Source organism: Gymnoscopelus braueri, assembly GCF_963280865.1.
Source record: "Gymnoscopelus braueri genome assembly, chromosome: 18".
Lineage (NCBI taxonomy): Eukaryota > Metazoa > Chordata > Actinopteri > Myctophiformes > Myctophidae > Gymnoscopelus > Gymnoscopelus braueri.
Window position 1 is genome coordinate 35,284,659 of NC_137618.1, and position 26,737 is coordinate 35,311,395.

Consider the following 26,737-nt stretch of genomic DNA (forward strand, 5'->3'; position numbering starts at 1 on the left):
CGTTATTTGCATCATGAGAGATTGGTCTCATTCCTTTCCGCACTACATGTCTCGGCGTGTCTCAGTCAGACCATCTCAAAAGACAGCCCCAATGGGGTGTCCGTAACACTTTGTTCAACCTTCTTTCGCCACTCGGCCACTCCCATTAGCTGCGGCCAGCGGCCCTTGAAGAGTGAGGCATTACTTTACCTGAGTTATCTTCTGATAGTTGTACTTGAATGTTGACATGAAATAATAATCCTGTGTAGTGTTTCATAAGCGCAAGCTTGAAAAAAAAAATACAGCGTGGAGTAGCAGCGCTGGTAAACAAACACCGTCACGAAAGGCTAGGATCATAATACCAAGGATGTGACAGTGATGTCAATACTATGCGACACGGAAGTGAAACTGCATGAAGATACTTATATGTCCCAGTGATATGACATCACTAACGAATCCTTGGACATAATATGTAACTAGATGAACGTTTGCGAGGACAGCCAGTGTTGCCAGATATTGTGAGAGAAATAAGCAGCCAGGTCTATGAAAACAAGCCCAAAAGAAAAATAACTATGCCAAGAGCACTTTACCTAGACATGGGATATTATATATTTGAAAATTGCTGATCTACAAGCTCACAACGCTTCGCAACCCATTGTGAGCTTGTAGATCTGCTATTTACAAAAAAACTTGAGGGGGAAAAAGTCCAAAATGTGGATTTTTTGCAAAATATTTTTATTTGCTTTTCAAAATGTGGAATATTTTTGACACATATTTGTTAGGGGCTCCCTGCCACAAATTATAATTTCAGATGGGGGTCTGTGGAAAAATACATGAACATGTTTGAGAACCACTGGTTTAAACAGCAATCAAAACATTTGGAAACAAGCCCAAATATCAACTACATTTTAGAAAGAAGCCGCTTATAATAAGCAGACATGGCGACACTGGCATGCTGTTTGGATGTTATTGTTGGAGATCACACCCACATGGAACCTCCCCTGCCACAAGGCACCAAAGCATTCTGGGAGTTGAAGTTATAGGCAGTGATACGCTGTGGTCCCCCTGTGGTCCCCCCTGTGGTCACCCCTGGAACTTCTTCCAGGGGTGAAGTGCTCCTTTAACCCCTATATACTGTACATAGTTGACCGGAGGCCCCCAGGGGTCTATACTAGGCCCCCTCCTTTTTCCCTCTACACTAAATATCTTCACCAAAAATAGCCGATCTACAAGCTCACAATGGGCCACGTGTCGCAGTGCGTCACATGTCGCAATGCGAAACATTCTGAGCTTGTAGATCTGCTATTTTTGCTGCATGCTCGCCCCAAAATAGAAATGCTTGGGTTCATGTGGTTAACTCTGACAGTGTAAAAATGGAACCAAATGGACGGGCCATTTGGTTACATTTGTATACTGGAGTTAAAATAGATAAATTAACCAGAGGATTTTACTGTGCAGGTATTGACTTGGCTGAAAAAAGATTGTTGTGTGTGTATACATGTGTGTGCGTGCGTGCGTGTGTGTGTGTGTGTGCGTGCGTGCGTGCGTGCGTGCGTGCGTGCGTGCGTGCGTGTGTGTGTGCGGATGTAAATAGCTTCTAGTTAAATGTTTACATGATAACATGTTTAATTGATTGAATTCTTGTACATGTATAATAATAAGTAAAATAAAGTCTGAGGGCGTGTCTTGTGTGTGCCTGTTTGATAATACTTGATAACATTGTAAACAAAACATGCTGACCCCAAAGTTGCTGTGAAGCCTGTTCTGTTCACACATGCCTTTGAGACCATCTGTGTGTGCAGCACAGAGGCCTTAGTTTGCAGCTCTATTTCAGAAACAGAGCAGTTGGTGGTCTTCAGAGTTGCAGACATGGTGGATTTGGCTGCCAATGACTGCCCATCCAAGCCGTCTGAGGAGCTTCACTGACCCCATGACGTCTAGCAGTAGACTGCTGAGAAAACACTGAAAACCCACTGCATAACCTTGCCTCACACAGAGAAGAGGTGGGGAGACAGAAGTGGTGTCTATTAATTGCCACACTGTACTATAATCAGAATAATTGAGATTGTGTAGGCTGTGTGAAGCCATCTTATTAAATGTTATCAATAAGGTTATGTAAGTCTTTACATGTTTAATACGACTGGTTGTTTAAAAAAGCAGGTTGCCAATGTCTTTGCTGCTTTAAAACATGTGTTTTATGAATAAAAAGTTGAAAAACTAGGTAAAATTGAATTAAAGCCAACTAAAAAAGCTGCAATTACCAGAAAACACTTTGGCCTCGTGAGGGCGCTATAGACCTTTGAGTCCAGTTTATAGCCACAGTGCACTGTGTGGTCAGACCCCGGGGGATTCGAGGCGAATATAATTAATCCAGTTTATGTGTCGTACAGTTTAATCTAGTGTAAATGCGCCGGCCTTGGATAATTTTGTACTTATTTCAGAGAGGTTAAAATATTTTATAAATTTGACCTTAGAGATTATTGTTATAAAAATAAAAAGAACATATAAGGAATGTAAAATTGGTATCGTAATTGTTTGTGGTTAATTAATGTGACCACAAAGAGACAAAGCAGTAACACAAAAGGCCTACATGTATTGTACATCCTTGGAGTCCTGTCCTTTCACACATAGGCGCGCAGGACGTATGGGAAAAAGGAGGGGGGGTAGTTTAGTGTTGCCATGTCCGCTTATTATAAGCCATATTGGGCTTCTTTTTCTGTAAAGTTGCTTGTAAATATTGTTAGTTGCGGCCGCGGTTTTTTGGGCTTGTTTCTAAAGTGTAGTTGCTTATTTGGACTTGTTTCTGACTGTTGTTTAAACTAGTGGTTCTTAACATTTTCATGGCAAGGACCCCCAAATTAATATATATTTGTCTGCGGACACCCACCCCCCCATCTGAAAATATGTTGTGCCAGCAGTGCCAGGGATTTGTGTTAATGTTTCTAAAATGTTCCAAAATTACTATTTGTTTCCTTTTTCCCATTTATTTTTATTTTTTTTATTTATTTTTTTTTTGGGGGGGGGGGGGGATGGCATATCAACAAACTCACGGTCACGACTATTCTCAAATAGCCGTAGCCTAGTCGCTTCTTTTGGGCTTGTTTTCATAGACCACCTGGATGCTTATTTATCTCCCAAAATCTGGCAACACTGGTGTAGTTCCCAGCCTTGTGTGTGAGTTGATGGGCGTGCACGGCGCATGCATGGAGGGCAGTGGTGTAAAGTAACTAAGTACATTTACTCAAGTTAAGTACTGTACTTAAGTATAATTTTGAGGTATTTTTTACTTAACTGAAATATTTCCAATTTTCAGTACTTTTACTTCTACTCCACTACATCTCAGAGGCAAATATTATACATACTCCACTACAACTATTTGAAAACTTTAGTTACTAGTTACTATGTAGATTTTAATGGCCCTCAAAATTGATGGCCCATTTGAAATTAGCCGAGCTCACAAATGGGTCGCGATGCAACTCGTGAGCTTGTAGATCTGCTATTTTCAATATATTTTTATACGTTTGAAAACTTATGAAATGTGACATTCTGCATAATGAGTACTTTCTACTTTTGGTACTTTAAGTACATTTTGACACCAATACTTGTGTACTTTTTCTCAAGATTTTTTTTAAATTCCGGACTCAGAGTATTTCTACATTGCAGTATTGATACTTATACTTAAGTGAGTACTTTTTCCACCACTGGTGGTTCCCAAGCCTGTGTGTGTGTGTGTGTGTGTGTGTGTGTGTGTGTGTGTGTGTGTGTGTGTGTGTGTGTGTGTGTGTGTGTGTGTGTGTGTGTGTGTGTGTGTGTGTGTGTGTGTGTGTGTGTGTGTGTGTGTGTGTGTGTGTGTGTGTGTGTGTGTGTGTGTGTGTGCGTGTGCGTGTGCGTGCGTGTTTTGGGCCGGCGCTCCCCTCGCTTCCAATCCAGATGACCTCATGAAGTTTAGTCAGGAGAAGGAGAAGGAGGAGGAGCCCCGCATCGTCCAGCACCTTGGCTTCATCAAGGGATTCATGTGGAGATAAGCGTCGGGGAAAGTTTTAGTAACTTGGATATCCATGACATTTATCAGGTAAGAAGACGTTTACTTATATTCATTATTCACAATTGTATCGACATACACTTCGCCTCTGTCGTCTCTTATCTTCTTTTTGGTCTCGTCCGCCGGTTCACGGTGTGTAAAAGTAGAGGAAACTCGTTAAAGAATCTCGCCTACATGCAGCGGTTCCCAAACTTTTTAGCCCAAGAGCCAAAGGAGTAATTAGAAGTTTGCCAGGGTACCCAAACTAGTGAAAATAGCAGATCTACAAGCTTTTGATCTTGTAGATGGACTATTTTCACTACTTTATAAATATTTGTTTTCTTAGATGTTTTATTTATTTATTCTTGAAATTCATTGGAAAAATCATTGATTTATTTTTGAATTCATGAATATATATATATATTTTTTATATTTACTCGTGACCCATAAAAATGTGTCCGCGACCCACAAATGGTTCCTGACCCACTGTTTGGGAAACGGTGGTCTACAGAGAAGGGAGGAATGTTGAGACATGTCTATCGAGGAAGCGAAAATGACTGTCTGACAGCAGCATGACTGTTACTATTATGAACGTATGTCTGTATTGTAACGTGTGTAACGTACATTTATAGCGAGTCGCGTCATCATTAGTTCTACAAACTTGTCAACTTCCAGAAACTTTGCCCCAGTTGCTGTTAATTTAGCTCTGAGAGTGTACATTACAACTGTAACCAAAATGGGATTTACATTTTAAACATTTTAGCAGGGGTCTTAAACGTTTTTCAGGCCAAGGACCCCCTAGTTGAGAGAGCGATGAAGCAGGGAGCCCCTCTATATTGTATAAAACTTGGTCTGCTCCTTTTCCCTCTACACCAAACCTCTTTGCCAAAAATAGCTGATCTTGTGAGCTTGTAGATCTGCTATTTTTGCCTAAAGTTCTCCTCAGAAAAGGGATGCTAGTGGTTTATGTAAAAAAGGAAAAAATCATATCACACAATGATTTGGCGCCCCCCCTGTAGTGACCCCCTGTGTGTAAGTTACACAGTAACATCATTAAGTGGCAATGTATCCATTTTTAACTCTCAGGAGTCTTGAGAGTTAAAAATGGATACATTGCCACTTAATGATGTTACTGTGTAGCTTATACAACAAGGAATGTGTTTCTTTTGTGATAAGCCACCATGCAGCCAAATAGTTGTAATAAAAGTTGTGGGAAGACTAGAGTAGACTGCATTGGTCTTCAAAATGTCCTTCTTCATTGGCCTCATAATAAATGTCTGCTTCCAGACTGCCAATCATCTGGGAGGCAGGGTGCTACCCTGTATTGGGGGAGTCATGGTAGTGAAATGTTATCTCTGTATAAACATCCCATTATTGAATAGTCTACATGTGTTTGCTGCTTCCTTTTGTAACATTCAAAACAATGAATAGGCTTCACTCAAGAACTTTGATGACTAATTCTGCTCCCACTGACCGTGGGGTAACATCCTGCTCCAGGAAGAAAAGTTTATTACACTTATAAACGATAGTCTTTTTGAAGCCTAAACTAGGCTGTATTTTCAGATTAGATGTGGTGGTTTTGAAATCAGGCTGGGCCCTGGGTCCAGCCTAACCTACTATAATCATGTGCGCCCACAGGATTTAGTCATTGAAGTTTGACCAATGTTTACATAAGATGCTTTAATGCTACTTTCTGTTTTTGGTGTGTTTTTGCTGAAGTTATAAGGGGAGAAAAAGGGTTATATGGGGAGAAAGGGGTAGGCCTACGTCATTATTTTTCTTTTGAGAAATGCTCATGATGCTGAAATGTGAATGCTGAAGATTTATGTCTGATCATCACAGGCAATTGAAATTATTGACCCAGTCAGTGGCATTCCTTGGCAGTGTTGTGACGGCTACATTAAAAGCCTCCCTACCCCTGGAGGTCTTACCTTCAAAGAAACTGTCACAAAGCGATGCAAAGCTCCCCCAATAGCTTGTCTGAGTCAGGAGGATACTGGCTGTCTTCATATGTTCACCTATGCTGTGTTTATATATTTGCAACCCGCTCTCAGCTTCAGATGGAACCTATTTTGCTGTGCAGACAAACATGAGTTTTTGGATGCTAGCAACATTCCTAACAAGTCTATGCTGCTTATGGTACCATTATCCCGGATTAATGTGCTTATATGCCAAAGCATACGCCTACTTATTCTTGTATATCAGCTGCAATGATGTAAGTTGACATTGCTGAGCACTCATCCATTGAAGTGACATTGCAGGCATTCGGCCGCAATGGTTCCCAGCCTTTTTTGTTGTTGCCAGTTGGCCAGTAACAGGTGCTGCTGACTTGAGAGTCATATTGTTATGGCTGAAGAGAGAGTCTCATCGGAGCCAATGACGTGACAGACAGCCCTCACACAGTGTTGGTGATAGGTATGCCCTACATCTGATAGGGGCTACGACTACTACTGTCACTCAAGGAAGACAGTAGCATGGAAGAGAGGTTAAGAAGATAAGTGTGTAGTTGAGTTTAGGATTGTCATCATCAGCATACATTGATGTTCAGGCTTTCATTTTGAAGGTAGTATTGTTTTCAAAGTACTGTGGTTGTGTGAAGACATCATGCCCTGATGGTGGTAACATAAGCTGACCATTTTGCAGAGGATCTTTTGGCTACCTGAAGCTTACCAACCTCTGTTACTTGGAAGTAGAGAATTGGTGATGTCCAGCATAATACTCAACAATGCTGTTGGAAAAGGAGACCAAAATGTATAATAAGTGGTTTTCCTGCATCATTGCTGAGCCATTTTTATGTCATCGTTGTCAGAGTGGTTTTAGGGCACTGTTGTGAAACGGTTTAATAACAGAAGCAGAAGTAATTGGCCCCCAGCTCTTGGAAGTGGAACAAAGCAATGACTTGTTATGCACTGTTATGTGTCATACACACACACACACACACACACACACACACACACACACACACACACACACACACACACACACACACACACACACACACACACACACACACACACACACACACACACACACACACACACGACTGCTGAAATAATAATCACAATAACCTGACATGGCTTCAGATGAAATAAAGGGAATATTTTAACCTTATCTGCTCTAGATTGTTACACTAACACGAGAGTGCTTGTATCAGGAGAGAGGACATATTTGGAGCTCCCAAAACTCTGAAATGACTAGATGCTGCTCACCATGCCATACAATCATGTACTTTGCTTCTTAGCAGTGGGTGTTTTTGTTGCCAGATCATACACATTAACCAGTGTCTAGCCTGTTGGCTATGTGGCATTGTGTAATTGCATTAGCTCCGTTTTCTCAAGGGATCAAGACAGTCTCTGTATCAAAATACTTGCCTTACCATTTAATTGCCCTGGTTCCCCCCCAGGCCATCTATTAAAATGTAACAGAATGACAGCCATGCATATTGAGTTGCGTTTGTATTTGGGTGTGGATTTGAGCTACGTTTCGCACATGTGAGGAGCTTGAGCACAGACTGCAAAGTACAAACAAAGCTGCTATACCTGCTATACCCTGTGAAATGTAGAGCGGACCTTATTAGCTCCAATGAGAAAATAGAGTTTAGCAGCACTGCAGTTATTTTGACCTGCCAAAGATGTTTTATGATTACACAGTTTAATTAACCTATTCTCTGCCCAATGAGGCATTCCGCTGAACTGACACAGCAATAATTCATTCGTGAAAGCCACTCCATTTAAAAACTGCAGTTTTTGCAACAATGTGCATATGTGTGTGAAGTGTGTGTGCTATGTTGTTTTCCCTTGTTTATGCATTTGACACACATGTGTTTTAGAAATACCTTTTTCATAGCAGCTGCCATTGATTAACATTTTGTGTTGGGCCTTTTGAGAGCCCCAGAGAGCTGCAGAGCTCTCGCTGGGTTATGACTATGCAATAGAAGGACTTTTCAACTCCCAGGGCCTCTGGTCTGGTCCATGAGAGAATGTCACTTTTTGGAACTGTCCCGAGGTGATGACTAAAACTTGCACATGTGGAGGCTGGGCTCAAATGAAAAAAATAAATAGAAATGCTAGCAGGATACACTTTAAAATTCTGAACGTTCATTTAACTCTGATGTACTCTTATGGGTCCATTTTTAGTTAAAGTGACACTCAGGATTTTGCAGTGTGTGCACTCATCCTCATTAGTTCTCATTGCAGCCACATTTTCTTCTTAGGTTGTCGATTAGACATATCTAAACATCTAGGTTGTTTGTACTTTTTGTTAGCCTAGCCTTACTGTCGCTGCTATCTCATTCACTCTGTGAATGAATCCCATGTCTATAATGCAGTGGTTCTTAAACGTTTTGGGCTCAGGGCACTCCTATACATTATTATCTTCATCCTCAGCACCCCAAAATTGCATTGTTACTTTTCAGTCCAGCACCTTTATATTTATGGAATATTTGACAGCTTTGACATTTAGCGTCACAGTCTTATAGGCTCTACTATACCTTTTTGTCTAATTATGATGACTATTATTGTTATTATTATTATTATTAATATAAGATGATGATGGTGACCACAACATTGACAAGCGTCACACTCTGAATGACAGGATCAAAGTTTCTTTAATTTTTCCGATATGCCTTAACTTAAGTTACAAACGTTTCGTCACTGAGGAAGGCTGGAAAGCCGAAATGTTTGTTAACAGACTGGGTAATTACACTAACTGGTATCCTTTTTGCAGGTTAGCTGATCACTTAGCTGTCTTGTGCATGTGCCTGTCCTATGAGTTTTCCATTGGCTGAAACTAAGCCAAACTAAGCACTGATCAAGTCTCCAGTGTTTGACAATGAGAGCTAGGCTAATAATAAACCTGTACCCTGGTGTTGAGTGGTGGTGAGGCCTTATCTGTAAACTGTCTGGACTGAACACCTGTGGAATGTTTACCGGCTAGAACGCTGGAGTGATTTACTGGTTATGCACATCTGCTTTGAAAAAAGTCAACGGGTTCAAGACCCCATGTTGCCGGAGTCCTATGATTTTATGACTTCACTTTTTTCTGTCTGTCTGTTTTCTCTTGTTAAGATACTCATTCAAAGACCCTGCCTTCTGACCTACAAATCCCAGTGTAAGAAAAACTGTTAGCAAGAACTTCCTGTAGACTTTGAACCATGCCTGTTAATGTTTTACCCCTAGTCAAATAGTAGGCTACTGGGCTGCAAAACATTGACTATTTTGTGTCCAAAATATGTGCAACAACATATTCAAAGATTCTATTACTTTATTTGTCACATACTCATATGTGGATGAGCAGTATGCTATTATTATGCTATAGTATGTCCATGTTAATTATTCAAATATAGATTATAATTAACAGAATACTTGGCATAAGACATCAAAAACATTCAGTAAGCAGTAGGAGCAAATAATTGGACTACTCCCAATGAGTTGTTGTAGCTAACCTGTTGTCAAGGAGTCGTAAATGAGAGGATGTAATTGTTGTCTCCAGTCTGGTAAAGGAGGATTATAAGACTCCTTAATTATCAAGGAAAGAAAATAATGTATTAATAGACTCAGACAAGTTGAGATGGAAAGAGGCTGGGGCTCCAGAGAATTTATAAGGCAGACCTACTGTGTATTTAAACTCATAACCTCACTTGATAATGGTGTTTTTCTCTTGGAGCTAAATATATCAACACATGAGCTTGTGTCGCATGTTGATTTAATAGGCGTGAAATAGGCATGTGAGGTGTTTAATGGGTGAAGGATGAGCAATGTCTTGTCTGATTCCGACTTTCTCAGGGATAGACACTCATGTCAGTCACTTTCCACAGCCTCAGGTACAACTGTAAATTCAGAGTAATGGTTGTCTCTCTCAAACATGCCTCAACATTGAAAAGCTCTCGGATAACCCTGGTGGAGTAAAAGACAATGTTGCTCACATCAGAACTGCTGAGCCAGCAACACTGTTTAGCCTTATTTACATTTAATTTTCACTTGAAAATCAGTTATTTAAGTGGTATATCACACATTGCCCTTTTGGTGGCTAAAATAAAATCACGGCTAAGCTCCAGATGAAGTATGACATATTTTTAAGAAATTGGGCCTCTGTAATAGGTTATTTAAATTTTCTGATACGAGAATGTGTATTTTTTTCCCGTCTTCTTTTCGCCTTGCTTTTGATTATAATGAGGGTGGTGTTAGGTTACTTATGAGTACAAAGATATTTGCCAGTTAGTTCTTTCAGTTTGGTTATATTTGTGTATTTGCTGATCAAGCTGGCATTGTATATTTTATTGATACAGAAAGGCAAAGTAATTGTAATTTAATTTAGAAATTAGGCTAAAGTCTGGAGTGATGTATCACTGTCAATATCGGTATGTTCTACGTATGTTGTCTTCATCATGGTTTGAGAAGGTAGACCTGTCTTTTGAATAGCAGTCATTCTCCCATGGTCACTCACTGTACTCACTATTAGCAGCTCAGACTTATTATCCATTTAATTTCAAGCTGAGCCATGTGAATATTCAGCCTCAATCAGAAACTAGGTTACTTTGCCCCAAGTTAAGACTTCGAATCTACCTGGGATTGAATGACCTCATTTTGCCTCCAGGGTAAAGGTGAATAAGCACACAGGTCTAATATGTGAGAATGGCAACCTGTTTACCTAATCTTGGGCTGATCTGAGCTGATGTGAATACTGCTCAACGTTTTTTGTGTTATCTTAAGATGCGCCCAAACTATGTGGATGAGCAATTAGTGGTGTTTATAATAGAGTTTATGATGAACCAATGCCACATCAGTCACCTGATTTTAATGAATACAGAATGGCATTAACACTCTCCCAGGATTAGGTGCCTGCGTCCACCCACATTAAGAATTAATTATGCAATCATGGCACTTTTAATGTAGTTTGGGAAAAGAATGTCAGCCAAATGGAATATTCTAATTAAAGAAACTGGCCTGACGGGTAAAGCGGAATTTTGGCACGAAGAGGTGAATGCCATTGAACTGTAGAAATCCAGAGATATGTGTAATCTAACAGACTACTCACTTTCAATGGTCTGATGCGCACAGTTAGCTATAGTATTATAACAGAAAAGTAAAACATTGGCCTTACTACTGGAGGCTGGGAGAAAATCATTAAACACAAGAATTCAGCCTTTTTTGCACCGTTAAACATTAGGGTCTGTGTCTAATATGGACAGTGGCTCAGAGTATAAAGATTGACTGGTCATGAAACAGTCTATTCATTGCCACTTCCTTTACATTTGTGAGCAACATGCATGTTTACAATGGCTGAGACAGAGACTGTGCTGCCTGTAACTCCATACCTGCTCCTCCACTTCCTTCAAGGCTACGGCCGTGTTGTTCGCTAAATTCCCATTGTTTCATTGAGCTCTTAAATTTATAGTCATGGGCAGGCCTCTCTTATGAATGGACCACAAAAGAATGGATGTTATTAACCTGTCAAAAGTTCATGGGAGAAATCTTTTTCATCTTTGCCATCTCTTCAAATTAGAACTCATCAGGCATTCTTTGTGTGATTCTGGCTATGCTTATTAAACCAACTTGAAGGTCGGGCCCTGGCGTGAATCTCGATGTCGCTATGACAACAGTGTAGAAATTTGAGAGCAATCATTCATGCAGAATCGGTTGGTCGCCAGGGCTGTTACTAGGCAAGAGAGACAAGAAAGTAAGCGGGGGGGGTGTGTGTAAGCGCTTCCCAGCTATTGCGGACAAGTGGTGAAGTCAGACGACGCTGAAGGTTGCTGTCCCTATTGTCTGCCATTCGGCGGAGGACAAAGCAGCTTCTAAGTCTCCCAACCGCCAATGTGTGTATGTTTGTGTGTGAAACTCTTCACCGCCAGAGGCAATCAGGAAAAACAATCCCATTTCCGTTCTATATATAGTCAGGGTTCTCAGATGACGGCTGTATAGCTACATGGCCCCATTAACCACATGTCACATCCTGCATTGTGCAGGTGAGGCTCTTTTTTCTCTTCTTCTCAATCTCAACCTGTATGGATTTGAACTCCATCAACTCATGGAAGACCCGTTGATAACCTGAGCAGCACCCTCCCCACCCCGTGTGATATCCAATTTCTCTCAGCTGAAAGAGCACTTTCACTTCTGGGTCACAGGTCATACTATCATAGACTGGGATAATCTCCTTTTTATTGTTACTGCAGATGTAACGGTCATCATGGTTCTAAAGGTGAACACAGGTGACACAGGCCAAGTTGAACAACAAGGGGATGTGTCTGTCTTTGCCTATTGTGACCCATTTGTTCTATTGTGGTCTTTGGAACGCATCCCATTTCTTGAGTTCTTTTCTCTATTTTGAAGCATGAAGAGAGTGTGACCTGTTGCTCTTCTCCTCTGTGGAGGGAACACAATACTCTGCTGTTTCTCTGGGACTTATGCCTGCTTTGGGGCATCTCGCGCAGAGCAAACGTGAATATTGAGTGTCTGCTCTCTCAGTCTATTCAACCAGTGTGTCCACAAAGCACTGTCAGCTTCACTGGGATTTTGGCTGCTCTGTTCCAATATGGAGAGGCCCCTCCTAAGGGGGACCTTGCATTTAAGCGAATACCCAAACTCAACTTAAATGCCATGGAATGGACATGATCTGGATCTTGATGCCTCTCCTGCCACATGCAATGCAGGCCATAACTTATCTCTGAAGAGATTTTCTTGCAAAGGTCACTATTATAAGCCCCTCCACGGCTTATCGCTGTTTGATGTTGATTTTGCTCCTTTCTTCTGGTAAGAGCCACACGTTGATTTCATTAGCCTAACTTCTTAGGATCAGATGTCCAGGGGGAGCTCGGAGGGTAAGGAATAGCCCCTGCTGCATGCCTCTCTCATCCACCTCCAACAGAAGTAGCCTGAACTTAAGCTCAGCCAGGATGCATCCAAATAGTTTGCCCATATGTGTTCTTCAAATATTTCAACCCTGCGTAAATAAAAGGCTTGATTGGGGAAACTCCAACTAAAATGTTAAGCCTGCACGGCAGGTGTGTGTGTGTGCATGTCTCTCTTTGACACGGGACTCAGGGTCTTTGATGAATGCCAATGTGGTACGTTTTGCTCTTAAGTGTGCCGGCACAATACCATACAAAGGAATGTGTGGGCCACTGATTGTAAACACGTGCTGTTCGCTTTCCTTACAGAATAAGGCTGTTTGGTAGGACAAATAATATGAACATAATATTGAGCCATTATAAGACATTATTTAAACATATTTTTTAACTAACTACAGTAGACTATTTCAATTCTCAACTACATTAGATTGTTGGCATCAATACTTCTAACAGCATCACTCATTTCCCCCATGAACACTCTTTTCTATGTGGTGCTTTAGGAAGATTGGATACAAGAGGAAATAAGAGATATCGGTGTCTAGACTCAAGGTCCCAAATTACATGAAAGTTGAAACTTTAAAATGATCTTTAGAGTCAAGCTTGGCTGTCATCAATCATGACACCAATGCCTTCTTCCACTGTGAAGTCGTATTATTGAAAATGGATAGGGATAAAAAAAACTGAATTTCATTCAGATATAGACCCTGGGCCTACTCTAGAGATTGCGCATATGCATATCTCAGAATGAATATGGCTGAAGTGTGTGTGTGTGTGTGTGTGTGTGTGTGTGTGTGTGTGTGTGAAGGAGGGAGTGAGGAGGGCAGGAATTTGTCATGTTGGCTTTTGGAATAATGGGTAAGGCGTTTCTCATTTCCTATGGGTTAACGCGGGCTGTGTTTATTGTTGCTGTGGTGATGAGCAGCCAGCTCCCACACAGCAGGCGAACTGGCCACACCATTACGTCTGACCAGGCCAATGCGCTACACTGGGTGGTTTTAGAAGACACTGTAGGATCCTCCTGTATGGCTAATAAGTTCATCCATTAAGATCGGGAACGCATCTGTGTCATTTTAAGATTTCTTTGTCTATTAAAAAATAGCAGATATACAAGCTCATACTCATAGCGTGGCACCGAGTTGAGCTGGTAGATCTGCTATTTTTTGATAAATAGTGGAAAATGTGTGCAAATCTTTTTAAAACGAACATTTTTAACTCCGATCTGTTCTTCTGGGGAGTCCCTGGAAAAACATATTTTGAGATTGGGGTCCACGGTCAAATACATATCATTTCCTTGACATGGAAAAGTTGGAGCACCACTGACTTGGCAACATACTGTTGATTTAGAAAACATTTTTAGATTATGTATTTGGCTGCGGACTCCCATCTCAAAATGTTACTTCGACGGACCCCCAGAAACAAATGTTCGCTTAAAAAATATTTACATTCAAAGATTTGCACAAATTTTCAAGATGTTTTAAAAATAGCAGATCTACAAGCTCATAGCGTGGCACACTGCTATTTTTGCCAAAGAAGCCAAAGAAATCCAAAAATGATTCAATGTGTTCCTGCCTGGATTGAATGGGTTAATAGGCTACTTTGTTGAATGACCATGTCGTACCACAAAAACAATATATTTTCAACTGTAACTAGAAAGTATTGATGAGAATCACATTTTAAATGAGCCTAAATGATAAATTAGTCTTAAAGACTGATGATGATTCCTGAGGAGGATTTACTCATGGCACATGACTGTTTGTCCTCATATGGTGTTTAGAACTAGTGTTTGCCCGATGATAACAAGCGCTACGCATCCTTCTTGTTATCTCTGAGCAGACCTAAACAAAAAAGAATCAAGTGAAAGTTGATTTTGGAAATGCATTATTGAATATTATATGGATAATCTTCATTTACAGTGTATAAGAATGTTGTAACTCTCTCAATAGCTCTGGTTTCTACATGGCTTTATAGACTAATTGTTATCGCAGATTTACTTGTGATAGTTACACACACACACAGACACACACCCACCCCCCCCCCCCCCCACACACCCACACCCCCCCCCACACACACACACACACACACACACACACACACACACACACACACACACACACACACACACACACACACACACACACACACACACACACACACCATTGTTTTACAATGTGGTCATAAGCAAGCTTAAAAGCTCTGAAACCAATTTTACAAACATACATTAAAAATACTCGACCCAAAGGCCGATAGTTCGCATCATTGCCATATAGTACAAAAAGTCAAATGTATTTAAATTTGATCGTTAAAACATTTTACAGATGCTTGCCTCATTTTTAGAATATAAATACTTAATTAATCCCAGAGGGGAAATACAAAAAAACTACAGTTGCTCTCATCAGCAAAGCATAACACATAGGACAGTAAGTAAAGTATAAGGTCTTGCACCGCCCCCACTGAGGCAGTTCATAATGCAGACTGATAGCTCTGGCAGGGCATCAAGGACTGCTATCAGAGAGGGATAGTAGCAGTTTTGGGCAAACAGTCTTCTCACTGGAATAGCCTTCCTATTGAATTAAGAGACGGCACTAATTACCTAGTTTCTGTTACCACCGCACTCAGACTCTTCTGGTGCGTTGTCCTCTTAAAACATATCAACAAACATGGCAAGCAAAGGGTCGCACTCAAAATGACATGGTAAATGTTTTCTTTAATTTTTCCATATGCCTTAAGTAACATGACAAATGTTTCGGCTATCCAGCCTTCGTCACCGCACTGACGAAGTGCGAGCCTTTGCTTGCCATTGTTCACTAATTACGTAACCATTAAAGTAAACATAAGCTTAAGAGATGCCTTTTAAAGCAAACTAAACTTGCAATCATGAGTATTAATCAAACCACCTCATCTCTGACACTGCCTTTACATACTCTCATTGTTTGTTTCATACACTGTAACTGTTACTTTTACAATGTACTAAAGGTAAGTAAATAAATCTTGCATAAAAAAGGCCTAATAATCGTGACTCTGCTAATTTTTTCAACATGTGGAGCTGATTCAAGGAGTGCTGTCGTCCATTGTTTGATTCTGAAGGAGCGATGTATGAATGTGTTCATAAGACAAGAGAGTTGAAAGTGGATCCGTCAGCTAGAAATGTGATCCGTGGCTGGTATAATGGCCAGAGCTGTGCAGAGGAAGTGGTTTCTGTGCACCACTGCAGAGACGCATGGAAAGAGGGATGGGCCTGAGTTTGAAACAGTGCGACTGTACAAAGTGCTGAGCCGCATCAGGATGACTGTAGTCTATTGTGTTGAATACGCTCTGACCGTAGCTCTAATCTGCTCTTTTGTGCTGTCATTAGCAGTCGTCTTCCTGTCTTGTGAAAGGGGGATTGAAATGCCACAGTGTTTACAATTCATGTTGTACATTGCAGAGGAGAGGACATGCCACGGGACAGAGTGGAATGCACTGTAAAGGAATGAGCGTGCCGTCTCTTTCCATTTGTCCGTCGATAGTCTTGGCTAGATTTAGTCTAAGTGTAATTCATTCTCTTAACCACTTTCAACCTGGTGTCCTCATTTTGGCCATGTAGGCGCAGACTTGCAAAAAGAAAAATGGCGCATTACATGTTGTGAGCTTGTAGATCAGGCCCTATCACCTATGTGACTATTTAGAGAACCCTTTTAAATGAAATGAATTGAGCAGATGGTTGAGTTATCCTCGTGGCATGACACGGGAGAACTTTTTGTTGAGAAACTGCTTTGAGTACAGTAGTCTTGGTTATATTTACTCAAGCAAGCTCGCGATCTTTTAATTTTAAACTTTGTTTTATTGGGGTTTTTTTTTTTTTTCAGCACATTGGTAATACATTCAGTGTTATTCGGTTCATGGTTTGTGCTGTAGGGGGAAAGGGAAAGGAAAACGTACAGGCCTTCACATTGAAGGAACCTCAACAGAGGGAAAGAAAACAAAACAAAACGACCTGATAACATTAAAGCAACCGGGGAAACAATAGAACAATCCATCACAAAACAAAAAAAAAAAAAAAAAACCCAAAAACAACTACTCGCACGCATACACACACACATACACACAGTGTCATTTTGGTCTCACCCCAGCTCCATCCCTTTAGATAACGAATTCAATCAGGAATAACCGGAAAAGTAATTCCAACTGCGTAAGCCAAGAAGGGATCCCATATGTCGTGGAACTTTCTAACAGAGCCTCTCAATGTATATCTAATTTTTTCAAGTTGTAAGTTATTAAAAATGTCTCTTATCCATTGAGTATGGGAGGGTGGAATAGTCGATTTCCATCTCATGAGTATTAGGCGTCTTGCCAACAATGTTACAAAGGCTATCAAGTCTGCTTGAGTTCTAGACAGAGGCAGTTGGGAGGTACCAAACAGTGCGGTAATGGCGTTAGGCTCAATGAGTGTCCCCGTTAGTTCTGTAAGAGTGTTAAAAATCTCAGTCCAATATGTGCTCAGAGATCCGGTAGACTCAAGCTCGTGATCTTGAGTCTACCTTCTCTTCCTCACCATCACAGGCTGGGTATCTGAGCTATAGATTCAATTGAATTAATTCAGGTCATGATTTATCATAGCCTTACATTTTAATCATCGCCTGAGTTCAGCTAGGTAGAAGTGAGGTACTCTAAACTACTGGACTATTTTACCTTGGAATGGAGTCTGTGCCGCCGCGAGTCTCCTCACGCATATATACATCATACATCATTCTTCTTCTGATTTCTGTGTTCAAGGCTATGTCGAAGGTGCACATATTCATCAGGGACATTCTTCACGTTTTCTCCAGACCTACACCTGTAGTCTTTCAGTTGCTGCTTCACCGTGTTTCATCTAAGAACACCAAGGACGTATCGATAGCCTCCCCCCCAGCCCCAGCAGTGAAGTCTAAATATTATACTCGACTGTTGGTGCCAGAGGACTGTGTGGTTTTACGAGTGTTGTTAATGGGCACTGGCCTTGCTAACCGGAAGCCTGGTTTCTGGGGCCCAGGCCCCAGTGCATTGCTGTGTTTTGTTTGTGTGATGGGACTCCCTTATTTGGTCTTATCCATTCCCTCAGTTTCTATTATTGCGGTGCATTGCAACAACCTTTTAGTGAGTTGAGGTGGTCTGAAATGGAAAAGTTCCAGGCAGGGTGCCTGGTGGCCCAGTCAGTTAGTGCACGAACCACAATGCTCCTTGTGAGTTGAGACAACCTGAGTTTGAATTGAACTCGCATCATGTCTTGCATGTTAACCTGTCTCTGACCTCAGTTTGTCTTTATACTGTACTATGAAGCAAAGATTTACAAAACATATATTGTTTTCTATTACATTTTTATAGATTTTTCACATGGAATCAAGTATGCATTTCAAGCAGTAAAAAATCAACGCCAGACAAAACATATAAAAAAAAAACTGCTTCCACAATTCATTGTCTAGTACTATTTCTCTCTTACTTGAGGTGATGGCTCCGTTAGCCGAGTGGCTTTCATACTTAGTGTGACATAACATTACTAAGTAAACAAACGCAGGCAGGCAAAATTTGGCTAGGCTTGCCTTTTAGAGTTTCACTTCACTGTTTAAGGTGTGTTGACCCTGAGGGTTCTGCCAGTGTAATGCCAGCTTTATAAGAAACCGAAAGAAGTGGTCAAAAATGTCCCAAGTTCAGCCTGTGGCATTAATTAGATGTGGAATTCAGGGAATCCGACAGAGTGTTTTCCTGCATAACAAGATAGCAGAACTTGTCGTTCTGTTTAAATATTGGCGCATTCTTTCCACGCCGCCCCTCCGCTGATGACCTGCAGGATTGGGAGCGCTGTGGGAAAACTCCCAGCCGGGTGCCAGGAGGGAAGAATGAAATGCAGGGGACATGTTGTCATCGACATGCAACCTTTCTGGGTCTCTGTCGTGTCCCTTTGAGGAGAAAATGACTGCTGTCTACTTATTTCTTTTCTTTTCTTTTCCTTTCTTTTTTTTTCGCAGAGGAAGTTAGGGAGACTGTTATATTTTGTATGAGCAGAAAAGCTGTGTCTGACATTGAGTAACCTCCATGGTTGAACCCTGAGTGATGGTTTGATGGTTTCTCACTGTCTCTGCCTGGCTGTGAGTGATTGAAAATGTCTGTGTTTCTTGCAGGGGGGCTGGCGAGAGGATTCCAGGAATCTCACCATGTTCAAGGCTGTGCTGAAGAAGAACAGAGACGGAGGGAAGGGGAGCAAGAAGGAAGCAGGTATGTGAGAGAGGAGGAGAAAAACAAGTTCACTTTGGGGGCGCTGGGAAACAAAAAAAACACACATCACTCGTGGCCTAGACGCACAATACCTCACAGTGACACACAATGTTCTCAAATCCTTTCCTTTGTGTTTGTGTACATGAAGGCAAATAATGGGCTGCATGTTTATAATTTCTTCCTGACCTTTTTATATGTTCCACTTAGAACCTCTTGTGGACCCAGTCTTTTGTCAAGATAATGTGATGCACGAAGTGAGTTGAAGTAAGCTAACGCTAGCTATAGAGAGACCTGGGATGAAAACGTACAAACTCTGCAGCATCTGTCACGTTCACTTGGTAAACATGCCATCACCTAAGCCAACATTTGCGGCAAGAGGCCTGAACATATATGGTCAATAAACCTGTGTCAATGTCACTGTGCTTGACAAGTTTTCTCTTGGTGAGCAGTTTGTTTAGAGCCCAGAGTATTAAACTACACTAAATACACATGCACACAAAGTATAATGGGGTAATGCTGGTAACCACACCCTGGGGATAAAGTAAATATGACGTTTAGTTTTTCACCCAGTAAACAAGAAGAAGATGATGACAAACTAGATGGAATGGCACGCGCTAAGGAGAATAAATAGAAAAGAAAGGACACTAAATGATTTTTTTATAGGTCAGTACCATCTTATCCCTTCATCTTTTTTCCTGAATGCATTCAGAAGCCATATAGTATCTAGCAGTGCAGAACCATCAACCTGACATCACAGAAGTTTGTTTTGGCCGTTTTTCGCTGGCCCTCGTAGGATTTTCCACCGTGACTTGATGTGAGTCATCCCCACCAGAAGATTGCTGACTTCTCTCCTTTACATACAATGGCTTCCTCTGATAATCCGCCCTCCCATAACAGACGGGATCATCTGTGCTAATTCTACGTCCACCAGCCTAAACTTGCCTTCCCACCTCAGGACTACTGGTAGCAGCAGGTAATCTGCTCTCAATCGGTGATCAGTACAGTTGTTGAACGTCTCACAGATCTGCTCTTGCCAGCTTTGTCCAGGGGCTGTTTCACAGAAAACTCCCTATTTTTTTTTCGTTCTTTTTTTAAAGATACCATTTCAATCAGGCCATGACTTGTTTCACTCAGCAGTAGACAGGGTAGGTGCAAATAAAATTCAGAGGGAAAGAGGTCTGGCTTGCCTAGACATTGGGGAATCTGCAGTGCTAGCTTATCTGCGTACACACACACACACACACACACACACCCCCCCACACACCCCCCCCCACACACACACACACACACACACACACACACACACACACACACACACACACACACACACACACACACTACTGCCCTGCCTCTGGCTTTATGACAAGCCTCTGCTGACAGACCAGTAGCTCTGATCTCTATGAGGAATTTAACATCTTCTTTGACTTGTGATGTAATATAGAAATGAATCATAGATCAGCGGTCCCCTCACCCCTGACCACACACAACCACACACACAATAATATAACTCCAGCATATCTGTGTTGCGTTTGCAAAGCTGCCAGTGGGTATTGCAAGTTGACTCTGCGTATTGTTCTCCATTTAGCTGTTGAAACCTGTCTAGCATGAATCACTTTGAGATCACACAGCATCACCGTGTAGTACGTTAGTCACCAGCACATACTGTATGCTAGACAAACATACACATGCAGGGTTTGCTGTGGGGGATGGCGGGGGGAATCCATACCCCTGCTTTTTATATCCCCCCGGTCATTCATTTTTATCACCGGTGAGGATATGTTTTATCCAGTCTGTCTGATATGTTTGATAATATCACAATTTATCAATTTAATTACAAATATATGTTAACCACATTAACCCTGGCATCGCTATTTATGGAAAAATCTATATATTTTCCCCAAATCCCCCCCCCCCCCCCCCAAGCTTACAATGCATAGCGTTACGACATATTGCGGCTATTTTAGCTATTTGTTGTACGACAAATTATAGGATACTTGGTTAAGAAAATGTGTCCCCCTGTTTCTTTTTACAAATCCAACCCTGTACACATGACATGAGTCTCTCAGGAGGTCCGGCAAGCATGAGGGCTGTACATCAGGGAGTTTATGGTGGGCCACAACTCCTTGTTCCCAGCCCCTCACCCAGTTGGATCCCATCCATCAAGCCCCCAAGCAGGTCTTTCTCCCTTTCTCATGCTGGGACAATAAAACCCGGCCACTCCTCTCCGTCATTCAGGGAACTTTTGACAGATAAAATGCTCTAGAGATGGGACGGCCATCGTCGGTGGTTGGTGACAATTGTTCCTAGAGATTTGACAGGGGATTTGTATCTTTTATTCTCAGATGTGTAGATTTATTTGAGGGGGCAGAATTAACACATTTATTAGCCTACATTACATGTAGGCTAATAAATGAGTAACCTTACCTCTGTCAACTGGTCAGCGATGAATCTTAAAAGGTATGAGTTCCATATCAAGGTCCAGGATTGTGTTAGATTGAGGTTGTTGTTTAAAGTATTTGCCAAGTTAATTTGCACATACTCTGTAACTGGAATGTGTCCTCTGCCGTGAACCTATCCTAAGTATTAATTAACCACTTAAGCCTTGTTAAAACAAAATAGAGTAAATAGCTGATCTACAACCTCGCATCATAATGCGTGATGAGCCACTTCCACACACCCGCAGCTGCAGAGGAAGTGCTAAGTAGCCTATCATACCACCATGAAATTTGTTGGCTGCTGTTTAATATTTCCTGGTTGTCCATTAAGAGGATTACTTGTTTGTAAACCCTGGTCTCTCCCAGGACCCAAAACGAGGTTAGTAACAGCAGAGACCTGCTGGGGAAAGGCCATGTTAATGAAACTGGGTACATCATAGTTAATGCTCCCTGAGAAAAGATGTGACCATATTGCACATAAAATATTCACTGCACCTTCTGTTGGTCCTGAGTAAAGATTTCATTACACTTCCAAATGGTTTTGGATCGAAATGGGTGTTTAAATCAGCAATCTAGTTTGGCGTATTCTAGCAGTCCACTTCGTTTGATGCTATTCTCCTGACATGCTCAAATTGAGGCAATGCGTTAAGATAAAGGTTTTATTTAGTCGATAACGCATCACTGTTATGCGTTTGAAATTATAAACAGCAGGGCCATAAGGCAATAATCTCCAGAATGTCAGTGGTGGGTATTACTCTTTTCAACAAGGGCAGCTTGATTTAATCTTAGCATCGATTTATTAGATTTTTTAAAATTTCATTTAATTCATCATTGGCAGATCCATATATGCTTGCATTTATTTGCTAATTTAACTGTTTGTCAGTTATGCTTGTGTTCATGTGGATCAGGGAGTACCAAACTCTTCAGGCATTCCCTGCTTCAAGAGAGAGAGAGAGAGAGAAAGAGCGCATAAAAAGTCTAATTTATACAGATTTCCAAGCTAACAGCCCGATGCGACATCGGTTATTTTAGTCGAGCAACACCGCCGTGCAATGAAGTATAAATTACGCTTAAGGGATCAAGTCCTCATAAAATCTACTCGGCAATATGTAATGGAAATTGGTTAGAGGAAAGACCTTGATAATGGTATAATTGCATGATAGCTCAGCATATGTTGCTCATAACATGGTGGCTATGAGCTGGAGGCAACTTTAAAGGAGACGGGGAAACTTGGCCCTCATGCCAGATACCACCACAGTCATTAGCTTGCCCCTGAGATCCCCACATCACCAAGACCCACAAACACACACCATTTGCTAATTTAGTCTTTCTCCATTCTCTGCCCCTAATTCCTCCTCCTCCACTCTGACTGTCTCCTCCTAGTCCAAATCTGTAAGGAATCTGTTTGGAAATGGCCCTTTTAATCCTTTTTAAGTACACTTTTTCTTTTTTAATAGCCCAGCATTCCGGAAGTGGGATACTAGTTTGCTTGAGACCTGCTGGCTTTGATGTGAACACTCTTAGAAAGGTCACATTGCCAGCAGGCTTCACTGATATTAATGGATTTGAGGCTCAAGGCACAGGGAGCTCAGAGGATTATATATAGTAAAAAAAAGAAAAGAAAAATAATAAACTAGTGTGGTGTAATTGGTATTCTCTTTGAGGATACGGCTTCCTCTGGTTTTATTGAGCGTTTCACCTATTAGCTCTTGTTAATTCTCAGCAATGTCTTGCTTGGAGCTCGCTTGCAAACATTTGAGACAGCAGACTGCTTTCATTACGTAGCAGGTCTGTCTTTGTATACTGTAGTTTATTTAGACTTGAGCTCCTTCTGAGGACACAACAAAGATCTGAGACAAAGTGCCCTTAGAAAAATGTGAAGCACGTAAGAGTTCAGGGTAAGGTTTTACAGCCAGTATTATTATATTGCATTTTAAAACATGTTGATATTTCACCTTTGCTACTGCTGCCAAATAGATTCTTCTCAATCATGGCATCCTTATCCTTTTGACAGCATGTGAAATACTGGCCCTCCCCTGCCTTTGTCATCAGTCACAGAAAATAGGCCTTAGCTGCGTCTTGGGATATATGTTAATCCATATATTTCCAAGGCCTGGCTCTGATGTATTGGAGATTTTTATGCATTTTATGAGTTGGAAATGGAGGGAGGCTAAACTATAGGCTTTATCTTGTCTCTCTGGTAGACTTGAAACAGATGACATGTGTCTAATGTTTTTTCTCGAAATTTAGCACTCCGTCTTTGGGGAGAGCTTCCCTTTGCCTTCCTTCCTCTTACTGCTATAGTTTTCTTCCCTTGCTGAATGGCCCTGGCAGCCTTCCTGTGATGTCTCTGTATCTAGCTGCGGCACCTACTTTTTCTGAGAAAAGTTTTTTACCTTTCACTCGGTGCAGCAGATGTCCTGGGAGCATCGCCAGCTTCTTAAAGCAGCAATGTCCTTGTGAAAACATCACACACAGGGCACAGACGACTTGTGTGGCTGAGTGAGCTGTGTGGGCTGGCCGACACCTCCCGAAGCATTCTGACTCTTGCTAGCTACTCTGTTGGCCAGGCAGTCTGAGGCAGCTGCCAGACAAAGTTGTCCGTCTTTGTGGGCGACCCAGTGTTAATCACACTGACGTGGATTGCTTCTTATGCGCTTAAGAGGCCAACAACAGCTTCAGCTGTTCACCCACCCTCCCGATCCCAAACAACCTCCACACACGCACAGTTGCACGTGTACACACACACACACACCCCCACACACACACACACACACCCACACCCACACCCACACGCACACGCGCACACACGCACACACACGCACACACCACTGCTGCCAGTTGGCAGGGCTTCTCAGAACTTGTTTGGAGGTATGGAGACAGAAGCCATGCACCTGGTCAGACGGGAAGCATCAGTACTGTCGCTAGCCTGTCAACACTACAGGGGATCAGCCACACCATCCTGCTTTAAATACACAACGCATAACAATGAAGCCATTATGATAATACTTGGCCCAACGTGCAGTGACGACATTCATATTTCACATTGGCCACGAGTGTCTGTGACAAAGGAAGGAGGCGTAATCATTCCAGTATGAGAGGGACAAAAAGGAAGATGTCATCTTCCCACTGACAGGTTTAAATTATGTGGATGACTGGAGCTCATCTGATAACACTCGGGCCTGTGCACATGCAACCGCCCAGCCAGTGGCTTCCTCTGAAGTTACTGTGATCTCATCAAATACAGCAGAGCATCCAAATGAAGAGTGAACACACAGCCACATTGCCCTTTCCATCAAAGATCTTCCACAGCGGGGAATGGCTTTGCTCTTTGGACCAAAATCCCATCAATATAAACCACATTTAATTGAGAAACGGCTGAAGATAAGTTAACTCAGACAAGAATGCAGTGCTTTATTGTGTGTACTGCCCTATAGAATTTTAATTCTCTAATCTTGAGTTTGATAAAGGATGCCCTCATTTTGTTTCAGAAAGTGCAAGACGAAAATAAATTTAACAACTTAGTGTGCATGTGTGTGTCAGAGAGAGAGAGAGTGAGAGAGAGAAGGAGAGAGTGTAAGACTGTTAAGGCCTACACTGTTGTCTCAGCTGTCCCAGGACGGCTGGTACATGCTGTCTCAACAATTTCTAAGTTTCTGGGTGTTGTGATATGAAACCTTTATTTGGTTCCAAGGATCAGACAACAGGTCATCGATGCAAAGTTTCTTTTTGTACTGAAGATTGTCAAGTCACCGCCCGTCGTCAGGCTGGCCTGGGACTTTTGCTCTTCCTCTTGGACCTACCTGTGGATTATATCAGGGACAGTGACTTAGGACTTTTTGCTCTTCCTCATGGACCTACCTGTGGATTATACCAGTGTCAGTTACCTTATGTGGACCATGTGGTCGACACACGCTGACACTCTGCACCTCCCATGTACAACGCGCTGTTTTTGTATATTTCTCACACCTTAACTAACGGCCAATCGTCCATAGCATATCATGTACAGTATATATCTGCTGCTATGCTCGCGCACCTTTATGTCTTACCTCAGGTACTTACCGCACCTTACAGTATGTCTTACCTCAGGTACTTACCGCATCGGATAGATATACAATGTGTAAATATGTAGATAAATAGTTTGTATTGATCTCTCTCTCTCCCTCTTCCCCTTGCCCCCTTCTTCCCTTTCTCTTTTATGGAAATAACAAAAACGATGGAGCTTGCAGCTTGCACAAAAAACTAATTTCACCCACTGTTTTACACCTGTAGTAAACCTGTGATGTCACAATAAAGTTGATTCTGATTCTGAAAAGCAGCAATAATTGAAACCAAGGATTGCAAAAAGCTCCCGGCAGCCATCAGGGACGCCATCTTGAAAATGATGCCTTTCCAGAAGTTAGATTTTTCAAAAGTTTAGTATGCTTTTTAGCATGCCCAATAGTAACAGAATCCATTGAAAAATATTTTCGATCAATTATTTAGGGTTTCAACCATACCGATTTAATATTGGAGTTATTGTAAACGGACCACTAGGGGGCCAGCCCAACTCGTTTGCGATGGTTTTTGTAAACCTTATGCGCATTCCTAACTCCATACCAAAAATCTGAAACTTGTCACCAAGAGCCAAATCTTTACGAGTTCCGTCCCAGCTTATATCTGCAGGGGTTTAACATGAGGAATTTTTACTGTTAGAGAAGACTTTCCTCAATAAACAGAAACAGCAGATGGTTTCACTATTGTTTGTCCAAACAAACCCCCAAAAATACTAATAAATACACAGTTGATACGGTTTTTTATCCAAGCAAAAAAAATAAAAGAAGAAGAAGAAAAAAGGTGAAGATAGAGGAGCATTTGTTCCTTTAAGAAATATTGTTCTAATTAAAGTCTTATCTCAAACATGCCAGCAACTTTATGGGGTTTATTGCAGCGGAAACACAAACGTGTCATCTTGGTCGCCCAGTGGGATTAATTCAACCACTTCTCATGGGCATAAATGAAAATCTTTGATCTTTGCTGAGCATTAGTTCAATATGTATATCCCATGCTGATTTTGAGGAAAGCGCCATAATTGAAATACCAAACCACCCAGCAGGTTTCCTTTCCCCTGAAAGTAAAGCGCTCCTCCCAGCTCCTCAAACCCACAAGTCTTCTTCATGTGTGTTGACACTCTGGAGATTCAGCAGGACGGCATTCCCTCCTGATTAGTTAATGAAGTGCCTGACG

At 41.6% G+C, this 26,737-nt stretch overlaps 1 protein-coding gene across 8 annotated transcripts in view; it reads left to right on the forward strand.

Moving 5' to 3' along the window:
• Positions 1-3,943: 3,943 nt before the first annotated feature.
• The window catches only part of tanc1b (tetratricopeptide repeat, ankyrin repeat and coiled-coil containing 1b), a gene marked incomplete at its 3' end in the record, with an annotated part of 133,343 nt that continues 110,549 nt past the window's right edge, over positions 3,944-26,737 (forward strand). For all 8 annotated transcript variants that reach the window (XR_013934948.1, XR_013934949.1, XR_013934950.1 and 5 more), the window contains exons 1-2: positions 3,944-4,051; positions 18,983-19,076. Coding sequence is in view for 5 of the 8 variants with exons in the window: in XM_080456950.1 (XP_080313076.1) it covers positions 19,016-19,076 (61 nt within the window). The remainder of the gene's footprint in view (positions 4,052-18,982; positions 19,077-26,737) is intronic.